The 12,500-nt window shown below is 37.0% G+C and overlaps 2 protein-coding genes across 2 annotated transcripts in view; both read left to right on the forward strand.

Annotated features, from left to right (window-relative positions):
* Positions 1-4,676: 4,676 nt before the first annotated feature.
* Positions 4,677-5,990, forward strand: LOC143861627 (zinc finger BED domain-containing protein RICESLEEPER 2-like). Its single transcript, XM_077372519.1, has one exon. It carries the CDS (start codon positions 4,677-4,679, stop codon positions 5,988-5,990), a length of 1,314 nt encoding a protein of 437 aa, XP_077228634.1.
* Positions 5,991-7,764: 1,774 nt separating this feature from the next.
* LOC143861095 (mitochondrial import inner membrane translocase subunit TIM8-like) overlaps positions 7,765-12,500 on the forward strand; it is a 12,582-nt gene continuing 7,846 nt past the window's right edge. The window contains exon 1 of the mRNA XM_077371990.1: positions 7,765-7,921. Within this exon, the coding sequence (XP_077228105.1) occupies positions 7,877-7,921 (45 nt within the window). The 5' untranslated portion in view covers positions 7,765-7,876. The remainder of the gene's footprint in view (positions 7,922-12,500) is intronic.

Raw genomic sequence — 12,500 nt, forward strand, 5'->3', positions numbered from 1 at the left:
CCCATTCATTCATTGCAGGGCGATGAAGGAGTCATTCCAAGCCCATCCATAGGGGACTACCCAAGTCTTACATGTAGTTGCACCCCCTACTATTTGAAGACCAACTTGGTCTGTCAGTTGCCTATAACCCCTGTTTATCATTGCAAGTGCAATGATAAGGTTACTTGAAGCCCTCATAGGAGACATGTCTTGTCTCGCTAGAATTAGTTGATTTCCCCCATTGGAGACAGGTTTTGTCTTATTTCTCTTGTTCATTTTCCCTTCATATAGGAGTAAGTCTATGACTTATTTGCACTCCCTCTTTGGTGTTATTTGTTAGGAATTTGTCTTTTAGTTAAAGAGTTTATCTTTTGATTTAGTTGTTTTCCCTTTTTCTTTAGAGACTAACTCAGTCTTATTAGAGCCTGCCTATTTGGGATCTAGCTTTCATAGTTAGGACACCAGTTTACCTTTTCAGTTTTTTCCCCTTTCTAGGAGTTTTACCTTATGGTGTTTGTACTCTGCCGCGATTTAGATTACGGATTGTGTTTTTCTTATTTTGTTCCCTTTGGCTAAAAGGGTTTAAAACATTTAAAATACAAAAAAACATTTGAAAACTTAAGAAATTTTAAAAGCGTATTAGGAAAATGTGTTCTGAACTACGTTGGCTTGATCCTCTCCCACGAGGTACGTAATGCAGCTTGGGATCTTTATCCCAAGTCCAGCCAAATTTTGTAAATCTTTAAAAAACTTATTTTCCAAAAAGCTCTTCCTTTAGAGTTAGGAATTTGTCCTAGAGTTATAGGAACGCCTCCGTCCGGTCAGTTGGCGATTCACATCACTGACTAATGACTAGGTCTTGGATACGTTAGTGATCTCATTGTTTTCCTTATGACACACAGCCTAGTTACATATAGGTTATTGGAACCACCTGCATTAGCTTAGGGCTAACCTGCATTTAGTTAGGTCATATAGGGTGTCCTAAAATCCTCAATCTACTGGAATTTAAATAATCGCAAAAAAAGCTTTAATAACTAGTCCGGTCTTTTAGGTCGAGTTTAGGATAGAGGTCTAGATGTCTTAGGCATCATAGTTTATAATAGGTGCGAAGAACTACGTTCCTCTGATTCTTGTGGAGGCGGGGATACATAGGCTGCTTGGATGAATATCAGATCATCCAAGAGTCGAGGACAATTTTAGAATCTTAGGATTTATTGTTAATGTTTCTTTTTTAGAGTTTTGTGTTTGTGATTATCATTTTTCTTATGTGTTTTCTTTCAGATTGAGATTATTTTCTTATTTGAACACTTACATGCTTAGCTGTAGATCTTTACTGCTTACTAATACATTATTTTTTTGCTTACATGTTCAGTTGTAACTCTTTATTGCTTACCAGTCTATTACTTCTTGCTTATATGCTTAGCTGTATTTCTTTTATTGCTTTATCTCTTTTATTGCTTATTATATCTCATCTACTTGTTTATTTTATTGTCCTGCTAATTCTGCCCATCATATTTGTTATATCTTGTTCATACCTTATACTTTTAGCAGTAGCATGCATGTGTTTGTACATCAAAACTTAGACACATGTTAGGTATGTCACTCAAAATCTAGCAGTGCTTAGGCGACACTTCTTTCATTTATTTTTTGTATGCTTATTATCTCTATTCTTAGAAAATGCATGCTTAGGTAGACGACTCTTGAGGATTGTTCTCATTTCACAGGATTTTGCCCAAAATTCCTTGGAATTAATAAAAATGTATAAGAGACCAAGTGTTCGCACTCGGGCGAATTGGGAGTGCTCTTCAGACCTTCTCCATTCGTAATCAGGCACGAACCCATTCATTTCTGGTTATCCATGGTATACAAAGCATATTTGTTTAAGGATCCATAGCCGTATACCATGGATGGCGACTCTGAGTTTGTTTAGGTACGTCTCGAATCCGGACTTGTTCCCGAATCGAGAGGTATCTCTTTTATATCGCTACTCGTGCTATGCTATGAAGGTGGCACCATTTGAGAGTTCCTTGGTAGAGTTCTCCTTCACGCGTGGATGATCTAAGAGGCCGCTGGGGGGCTCGTTCCCCACCTCTCTCCCGGATCGGGGTCCACAATTATGATATATTAACCCATAAAAAAAATAATGTTATGATATGGGGTACTGAAAAAAGAGATTTTATATGGTGTAAGCCCTTATGGTCCCTTATTTTTCAGAAAGTACTGTACGGACCACACTATAGGATGATCCAAACCGTCCATGTGATGGGCACAACCTAAATAGGCTGATCCCAAAAATGTCATTTCTATAGGATGATCCCAACCCTCTGATCTATAAAGAAACCTCTATAGATCGGAGGGCTAAGATCATCCTATAGATATGATTTTTGGGCACAACCTATTTAAGTTGTGGCCCATCACATAGACAATTTGGATAGGCTTATAGTGTGGTCCTTACCGAATGGTAGTGCCAATATCATCATCGCACTGGTTTATAGTCAAGGCTAGAGTCTCATAAACTTGTCAATGAATGGCTTTCCACGAAATTTCATAGCAAGTTCCTAATCTCAAACTATTCATCATGGTCAATTTGTTGGCAAACAACGTAAATAGGCTGTGCCCTAAAATTCATTTCCATAGGATGACCCTAAATCTCCGATGGCCCAACAAATGAGCGGTTCAGATCATCCTAAGGAGCAAGCCTGTATATCTAGTAGGGCCCGCCTATTTCTATTAGGGGTACAACTCGGGCGGGCCCAACCCGAACCCGTCGGGTTCAACCCGAGAAAAATGCCGGGTTGGGTTGGGGTCCACTCGGGTCGGGTTCGGGTTCGGGTTGGAATTTATCAACCCGAGCAGTTCTCGGGTTGGGTTAGGGTTGAGGTGTCGGGCAACCCGAACCCGAAAGAGAACCCGAATTTTCATATAACATTTTTTTTCTAAAAAAAACTTACAAACAAAAGTTACAAAAACCAGCCTTCTTTTAATTTTTTTTACAAAAGAGAGGGGTGGCTAGGGAACAAATGAGCTTAATTTTAAAGACTAAAAACATAATTAGTAATTACCTAAAGCCCTAAACCTAAATCGACAGACTATTCTCTCTTTTATCTTGTGCAGCCTCTCGCCTTCTCCCCACAGAAATCAAAATCGCCACCGCCATCTCCCTCCGTCGAGAAAAAAACCTTGTTTCTTCCTTGCAAAAAAAAACCTTGTTTCTTCCTTCTTCCTTGCACTAAGTCTCTAACCCTCTGCAAAAACTCCATCTCCCACCCTCCTTCGAGAAAGTCGAAACCCTAAGCTCAACCTCTCCAAAAACCCTTTCTGCAAATCTTCTCATCTCTATCAAACTATCCATCAAATATTGAAAGGTACTTTCTTTGAATCTCTTTTCTCATTTCTCTTTTCTCTCCCTCTCCTAATTTCTATTTGATCTGTATATTCTGGCAAATATCACTTTGATGAATGATGGATATCCCCCCTATGGCATAAATCTTTTATTTTTAATGCTCTGGGAGTTCTTTTTTTCAACCTAGGGTTTTATGGCCGTTTTTGGAGTTGGTTTCAACCTTGGGTTTCAATGTTTCATGCTACTCTCTCTCTCTCTCTCTCTCTCTCTCTCTCTCTCTCTCTCTCTCTCTCTCTGCAGCCAAATAGGGTTAGGATTTTGTGAAGAAGTATGTGGTTTTATGAAAGATCTTAGTTTTATTTGTGGAATGCTCAACAAGGCATGAAAATCTCATTTCTATTTGTTAAATTTGGTGTTTTGTAAAGAACTCTGCATTTTTATTTGTTAAATCTGCAGTTTTGTAAAGAACTTTGCATTTTTATTTGTTAAATCTGCAGTTTTGTAAAGAACTCTGCATTTTTATTTGTTAAATCTGCAGTTTTGTGAAGACATCTTCAGTTTTATAAAGAATCTGCATTTCTTGAACTTAGTTTTATTGTTCATTCAGTCATTTGGTTGATATGCAGATCAAATGAATCAGTTGAACTAATTTTGTATTATTAACACAATCTTGCTTATTTTTATTCCCTTGATTTTAATAACCATGTCTGATGCCTTTGACTTTCAATAACTGATAATAGTCATTCAATCCCTCCAATATCTCTATTGATAATACTCAGCCACACAATCTTCTGCACCTACACACAAGAAGCAACACAATTATCAATTGATTTCTGTGTTTATTTCTGATTCTCTAATTTACTTTCTACTAGATTATGTGCCCAAATAGTATTATGTAAGGCCCTGTTTGTTTTAAATAACGACATCAATTTTTGATTTGTGCGTGATAAAATGATTATTGGAGTCAAATGTAGGCCCTGTTTGTTCAAATAATGATCACAAATTGTCATTTGTGAGTGTTAAACTGATTATTGGAGTCAAATTTAGGCCCTGTTTGTTTCAAATTATGGAGTTACTTAAATGTTTATATTTTCATGGATTATTGGATTGTTGTTAATTTGTTATTATTCAAGATTTTATCAATTGATGTCGCACTTGGTAGTTGGCAAGTTGAGGGATTGTATAGACTGACTGGCTGAGGGATTCAAGTATCCAAGAAACATTTCTTTTCGTTTGGGGGTATGGATATCGTCCCCTTTTCTTTTGTTTTATTCTCATATTAATTTAAGTACTTTTTTATTAGTTTAATTGATTTCAATACTTTCATTTTATGGTCAGATCTCAGATGTCTGCAATGGAAGGCACTAATCAAACTCCAATTACTGATTTGGATGTGGATGTCCTGGATATCCCTAGCCCCACTCAACTATCTCAATATGTGGCTACTTCAAAGCGTAAAAATCCTTATAAAATGATTTCAATTGTTTGGGATCATTTTACCAAGATTCCAAAGCCAGATGGAGGAAAGCCAGATAGGGCGAAACGCAATTATTGTAACAGAGAATTTGGATGTGATAGCACTCAAGGTACCAGTACTCTTAAGCGACACTTGGAAAAATGTACAAGATATCCATATGGTAACAAAGAGAAACAACAAGTCTTGTCATTTTCCGTTTCATCTGAGCAAGGTGGTACGACAGTTTCTACTTGGAAATTTGATCAAGAATTGTGTAGAAGAGAATTGGCGCGTATGCTTGTAGTTGAAGAACTACCCTTCAAATTTGTTGAGCGCGAGGGTTTTAGAAACTTTTGTAGAGTGCTACAACCCAGGTTCAATTTTAATTCACGTACTACTTTAAAGAAAGATTGCCTAGAGTTGTATAAGAAGGAGAAGAAGAAAATCAATGAAGCATTGAAGAAATCAGATCAACGTGTTTGCTTGACCACCGATATGTGGACATCCATCCAAAATCTTGGATATATGTGTATCACTATCCATTACATTGATACGGAGTGGAAGCTGCATAAGAGGATTATTAGTTTCTGTTCGGTCCCCTCTCCACACACCGGTGCCATTGCTAATGAATTGGAAGTGTGTTTGTTAGGTTGGGGTTTGGAGAAAATTTGCACCGTTACGGTTGACAATTGTAGCTCAAATGACGTAGCGATTCGTAATTTGCAGAAAAGATTGAAGAAGAAGAACAGTCTATTATTGGATGGGGAATTCTTACATATGAGATGTTGCGCACATATACTTAATTTGATTGTGAGAGATGGGATAGAGGAAGTTAAGACATCAGTGGCTAGCATTCGCAATGCTACAAGACATGTGAAAAGTTCACCATCGAGGCTACAACAATTTAAATTGTGTGCTAACCAAGAGAAGATATCATGTACGAAGACAGTATGCCTTGATGTATGCACTCGTTGGAATTCTACATTCCTTATGCTACAGAGTGCATTAGAATTCCAAAAGGCATTTGAACGTCTAGCAGATTTGGATTGTAATTTTCAATTTAGTCTGAAGGATGGTCCACCTACTGATGAAGATTGGGACAGAGCAAAAGTGTTGTGTAGGTTCTTGGAACGATTCTACATCTCTACAAAAAAATTTATATCACTGCGAATGTCTATTTTCATGAGGTTTATGCTATTGAAGTCTTTTTAATGCAAGGGGTTAGAAGTGATAATCCTTGCCTTCGTGATATGGCGTCGAAGATGAAGGAAAAATATGATAAATATTGGGGCAAAATAGAACGGGCCAACATAATGGTACTTGTTGCAGTGGTCCTTGATCCCCGATACAAGCTGAAGTACTTAGAATTTTGTTATTCTAAGATTCACGCCATTGATGATGTTGCACGGTTGATTGAAAGGGTTAAAGATGTTATGGATCGTCTCTTGAGGCATTATCAGTCCATTGAGGTGGCTCCTGATGGACCTGATGTTCCTTCAACCCAATTCAATCAACCTATTCACCAAAGTGGGAGTCAGCTTATCACTGGAGATTGTTTTGAATTTCAGCTTCAACATGAGTATCGTAAGCAATTGGAAGAAGAAGAAAATGTGCAGTACGGATCAGAGCTTGATCGTTATCTTCTTGAACGAGTTGAAAAGGATAGTGGTGAGTTCAAGATTTTGTATTGGTGGAAAGTCAATGGCTCAAGGTTTCCCTTATTGAGTCAATTAGCTCGAGATGTTTTAGCGATTCCGGTATCGACTGTTGCATCGGAATCAGCTTTCAGTTCAGGGGGACGAGTGCTTGATCAATTTCGTAGCTCTTTGACGCCAAAGCTTGTTGAATCTTTGATTTGCACAAAAGATTGGTTGAGAAGCTCATCAACCCCTATTGAGATTGATGAAATCTTGGAAGAGCTTGATGATGATGATGTTGAGTCTGGAGGTAATTGAATAAATGAATATTCATTTACATAGAATTTCTTTTCTACCATAACATAGCAATAGCATCTTGTAATTAGTTTGGCTAAAGTTCTAATTAGTTCACTTGTAATTTTTCAGTTACTGGCGATGGAGCTCTATCTGATTGAGTATCTTGCTTAAACACGCACAATTAAATGTTTGAGGTAATAGTTTAACTCTATACTATTCAGTTAGCTAGTTAGCTTTTTATGTGCATATTTTCCATTTTGGCTCAATTCTGCCCTGATATGTTGCAGGCCGAGTGGGAGTCGAGCAAAGCATGAGATTGTGGTGTGCTAAATGAAGATGTCTTTTTGGATCTTATTATGTTTTTGGATCATATGCTAAATTAATATGTAATAAGTTTTTGGTGGTGAACTTTATATTTCTTTACAGTTCTAGATTCACAGTTGTGACTGGTGAGTAGTGAACTTTGCTTTCTTTTGAGATTATTTGGAAAACTATCAGCTCTAGTAGTTTCTATTACTACAACTACTAATCTACTGCTAGAAAATTAATAGCTTCTCAGTTGTCTTTCCTTGGACTTATGCTTATTAATCTTGTCGACTATTTGTGATTTGTTAACTTTTGTTATTAAACTTCCTCTTTCCAATGAAACATTTATATTTGTTATACATGTTCAAAACAGGTTGGTGCATTTATATTTTCTACAGTATTTTGCCATTCTACAGATTGAATTTTTGCCATTCTACCTTGAATAACCCGACCCGACACAACCCGACCCGATTTGTGAAATTGGGTTGGGTTAGGGTTGGGCAATGTCAAAATCGGGTTGGGTCGGGTTGACCCTTCTCGGGTTGGGAGTCGGGTTGGGTCGGGTTAGGGTTGGGCAGTTGATGATCCGGGTTGGGTTCGGGTTGGCATCAACCCGACCCAACCCGACCCGAGTTGCACCCCTAATTTCTATTAACAGCCATTGGTCCTTAAAAAAAGAAAACTCTAACATACGCCGGGTCAGTAAATGCGCACCACTTTCAGAATCGGTGGGTCCCACCTCTAAAAACTTGACTCTTTTAACCCCTCTCATTCGTTTATAAAGTATTACTATATAAGTAATTGACTGTTTAGGGTTTGTAAGGGTTTTAGGGTTTGGAGCCTGGTTTGATAGTTGGAATGGATTCTTCACGAATCGATCCTGAGTTGTTAAGACTTCTGGATGTAAGATTCCGAAAACCCATCTCTCTCTCTCTCTCTCTCTCTTGTTTTCTGAGAGTTGTTTCTAATTTTCTTGTTTTCTGAGAGTTGTTTCTAATTTTCTTCTTATTGTTATTTTTAAAGTTATTGGAATGGTACAGGTTTTATTTATGTTTTCGTTATAAGAATCGAAATAATTATATCATAGTAGAATAGGAAAGGAACTTTAGAATCATAGGGTGCCTTTAAGAATTGGAAATAATTATTTCATGATGGTGAATTAGGGGTTTTAATGATCTATCAAGTAATGGGTGCTTGCAGGAACCTGAAAAAAAGTCATTTATCATTGTAGAAAAATGGGCTTTGGCTATTTCTTCAATCTGGAATTAGGGTTGGTTTTTTTATTTTTTTATTTTTTTAATGATAAAAAAAATTAGGGTTTTTTTTTTTTTTTTGAATGAATTAGGGGTTTCATTGTATTTGAGCTGTTGGGTATTTACAACTTTCTTGGGCTTGGAAATTGCCTCTGAGAAAGGACGAGTAAGCAATGCCTACTCCGAAATCGGATAGAATCTTTATGGAACAATTTGATTCAATTGGGTCAAAGTAGAAAAGTAGGGTTGAAGGAGCCAAAGATTGTTGATGCAGAAATCTTGCTGGGTATACTGGTGTGATGATATGTTGAGAAATGCTAGACTGACAGGCGCCCTTGCAAAAACCGGCTAAAAGGGCGCCCCTATTGGTCAATGTCCATTTATTATGGTTATGATCATAATTTCCCATGCCATTGTAAATGGACATTAACCGATAGGGATGCCCTTTTACACGGTTTTTGCAAGGGTGCCTGTCAATCTAGCATTCCTCTAATATGTTTGTATGCCAAGATATGCTGACCATTGTAACTAATAAATAATTCAAGTCACCAAGAAATTTCTAGAAAATATCTTTGATATGGAAGTTTGTATGTAAAGAAGATCTGATTTTGGTAATCAAAATGTATAGATACCTTTTGGAGATTATTTTAAGATGATCTCATTGTGTTGAGGACATTTTTTAGAAGGCTAATGAATCAACAAAAGCACCCTATGAATCTAAATTTAGACATATCAATATTAGAGACATTTAGATTAGGATTACAACTTACAGGTTGTAGGGATTTATAATTTATAATTTTAATTTTTGTCATTTAGATTTAATGTTAAATTGTATTCCAAAAATTACCCTATGGAGTTAGGATAAGTGATGCGGATTGTAGGCCCAAGAAGTGGCATATTTGCCCATTTGGACTTTTAGTGATTTATTCCCATATTATTTAGTTTGTAGGATTTTTATTTCCATGGTGTTTAGTTTTAGGGCTTTTATTTTCCATGTCATTTACAGTTAGGGTATTTATTTATTTCAATTTCCTATATGTAGGCCTCATGTATTAGAGATTTTACACTTTAATGAATTAATTGATAATACAGATTTCCCCCCTATTTCTCTTCTTCTTCCCTTATTCTTATTCTTCTTCTCTTATTCTTCTTATCCTCTCCTCTTCCTTTTACTTTTCCTCCCGTTGGTCACATCACTATGGGAAGTCAAGACATATTTGTTTGGGGCTTAACTAGGTAAAGCAACTATGCAAAGATGGAGCAGTTGCCATTGATTGTGTAAGGTTAAGAGAATCACAGTGGATTTGCCTTCTAATGACAAAGAATTAATATTAAGTACATCATGGAAGATGGGATCCAAGTGATAAAAAATCCCCTTTAACAGGAACCTAGTCTACCCGTAGTTTGGAAACTCCCCCGTGTCATCATGGACTCCCCCCGAGTCGACTCCCTTTTACCTTGGATGTGTTCTTGTCCGAGTCCGCATTTTCCCTACAAAGTCAATCAAAACTCCTTTGACTTCTGAATTATGACCGCATCAATAGAGTACTCAACCGCATCTACCAAGTACTCGACCATGTCATGCCGAGAATCAAAAGAAGGATAGGTGCAGGGACTCAATGGAGGTTGTTCTAACAAATGGGGTTGGCTACACTCCAGAAAGGATGACCTTTCCAAGAGAATAACACTTAAAATGATGCTCTAACAAACAACCCCCCCTACCTACGGAACACATGCGGAATCTAGACTTTCTGTGGCTGTTGTTTGACCCACATCCGTATTTTGAAACACAGAGTCTACCTGGATGGAGATCCCAAGATTTGGGTTCAATGGGAAATGTAAGTAATTTAAACGATACGTATCGCTATACTTTTGAAGTTTATGTTCTTCTTGGGTTCAATGGGAAATTTAAGTAAGGGCCCGTTTGGATACCTCATATTTTGTATTTGGATTTGGACTTGAGTTTCGAATACAAAATGAATAGATCTGCCAGCTCATGTAGAGGGAGAGAGAGGGAAGGGGGTACTTCCTAGTGGAGGGAAGAGGCTGAGGAGCAAAGAGGGTGAAGGAAACTGCCAGATCTGTAGATTTTCAATTTCTTATTTCGACAGCATATTTGGAAATTTGCTTCTTTTCACTGTCAGTCTAATTTGGAAATTGAAGGATTTGATCCGGATCCAAATCACAGTGCAAGAAGGGCTGTAAATGGAGAAATCCAAATAAAATTCAAATGCATCGCTATTCTTTTGAAGTTTATATTCTTTGATGCTATCCCTTGGATATAAGAGGATGAGATTTCAACTCTTAATGCAGTTTGTAGCCCAATATCACTGGGGTGTATAATTATACTGTAATCTTGATAGACCCACTTGTATTAGTGTGGAAGTGGTCTGCATCCTACAAGAACTTGGGTTGATTTGCTAGTGTCATGAAAATCAAGATAAAGCACATGTATAAAATGAACTGGTCCAGGAGAACACAACCATGTCGGAAATTGTTGTTTGTGTGATTTGTTTACTTGGTTTATTTAACAAAGTTCTTCGTTAAAGACTCCAGTTCGGCATATCTACTCTATGTAAAGTTTCAACTATAAAAGAACCTTAAATGATATGTAGCATTTTTCTTATTTTTCCCATGGATATGCTTTAAATTTTAGAACATACTGGTGATTTTTGGTTTATATGGTTTATATTAGGTTTTTATAATGCTTGGTGTTCAACTCAACTCAACAAAGCCTTTGTCCCAAACTTTATAGTGCTTGGTGTTTTTTTTTTTTTTTTGAATGGTAGCAATTCATTAAAAGAAGGGAAGACCGAGACAGTCAAGCCCAAAGTAGAAGCCCGAGACAGTCAAGCCCAAACTTTATAATGCTTGGTGTTTGTCAAAATTTATTTTAGAGTTTATTGTTTCAAAAGTTCAGTCCCACATTGAAAGTGGACATTATTTTTGCAACCTTATAATTATAAGTTGGTTTTCTAATGGGTAGGGACCCAAATAAAGTGAAAGTTTGTTTGGAAATTCTGCACTGTTCACATGCATGCTGAGCTGTGCTGTGGCGAGTCGAGTTGGGTTACAATGTAGGGAATTACGATACATTGTAAACACGCTCTCTAGTGGCTCTTTTCTCATTGTTTTGCATTTTGCTCATTTGTCTCTAATTGTGTTAAATTTCCTCTGTAGCATTAGTTGTATCCACATTTATGTTTTACTATTTCTTAACATCTTAGTCTCAAAGTGAGGAAAGACTTGATGGCCACGAACATAACGGAGAACATGACCTTGGATAGGAGAGAATGGAAGAAAATGATCCATGTAGATGAACCTAACTGATGTCAGGATTAGACTTAGTCACTTTGAGCCTGGTAGATTCTTTCGCCTTCTTCATAAAATTTTTCTAAAGGAATCATTAGCCGACCCCAGCTAGTTTGGGACAAAGGCTTAGTTGAGTTGAGTTGAGTTGAGTTTACTCATGATCAGACAACACTATTAGTGGGCAATGGATTGCCAAGTATTTGCACTCGTTTTATCCTCTTCATTTGGGGATCAATTTAAGGGTTTGTTCTATACAATAACTTTTATTTTGCATGATGCACAAGCAAAAACTTGAATAGTAGTATTGCAATTCCTCTTTTTTACAAGTTATTTCTCCATGGTTTTGTCATCAGAATTACACAGTCATCTTCGGTTTTCTAATGGTTTATGAATGCACACCACCTATAGGCTATGAAAGTCATTGTATTTTGGAAGCAGCTAACTGTGTAATGTATCCATATCTTGAGGGCAACTTTCCCTTAAGGATGACACATCCATACGCGTGCCATGTTCATCCAAGAAATTTATTCTCTCTTACTAGTTTATTTTTGTTTTCAAATCACTGCTTATCAAGGATTTTGCTAATCAATTCTCAACGATGGTTACTTGGACTGGTAAAAATTAGTTCTGCATATTGGTTATTAGTCCTCTGTATTGAAACTATATATGCCTATGGTTTATGAGATCATGCAGTTTATTTACTGACCAACACATTGGAATTCTATGATAGTCCTTTATATTTCATTTGAGATCGTTTCTTATTAAGGGTTTTAGCCATATGTTCTCCGCACTTGTTATTTAGTGGTAGAAATCATTTGCATCTCGGTTTATTAGCCATATTTCCATTTGAACTTTGGGGTATAGACACAAGACACCTCATGTTATAGGGATTTAGATTGGATTTTTAAGGTAAATAG

Source organism: Tasmannia lanceolata, unplaced genomic scaffold, assembly GCF_043159265.1.
Source record: "Tasmannia lanceolata isolate RefF3 unplaced genomic scaffold, GAP_Taslan_0.1 ptg000037l, whole genome shotgun sequence".
NCBI lineage: Eukaryota > Viridiplantae > Streptophyta > Magnoliopsida > Canellales > Winteraceae > Tasmannia > Tasmannia lanceolata.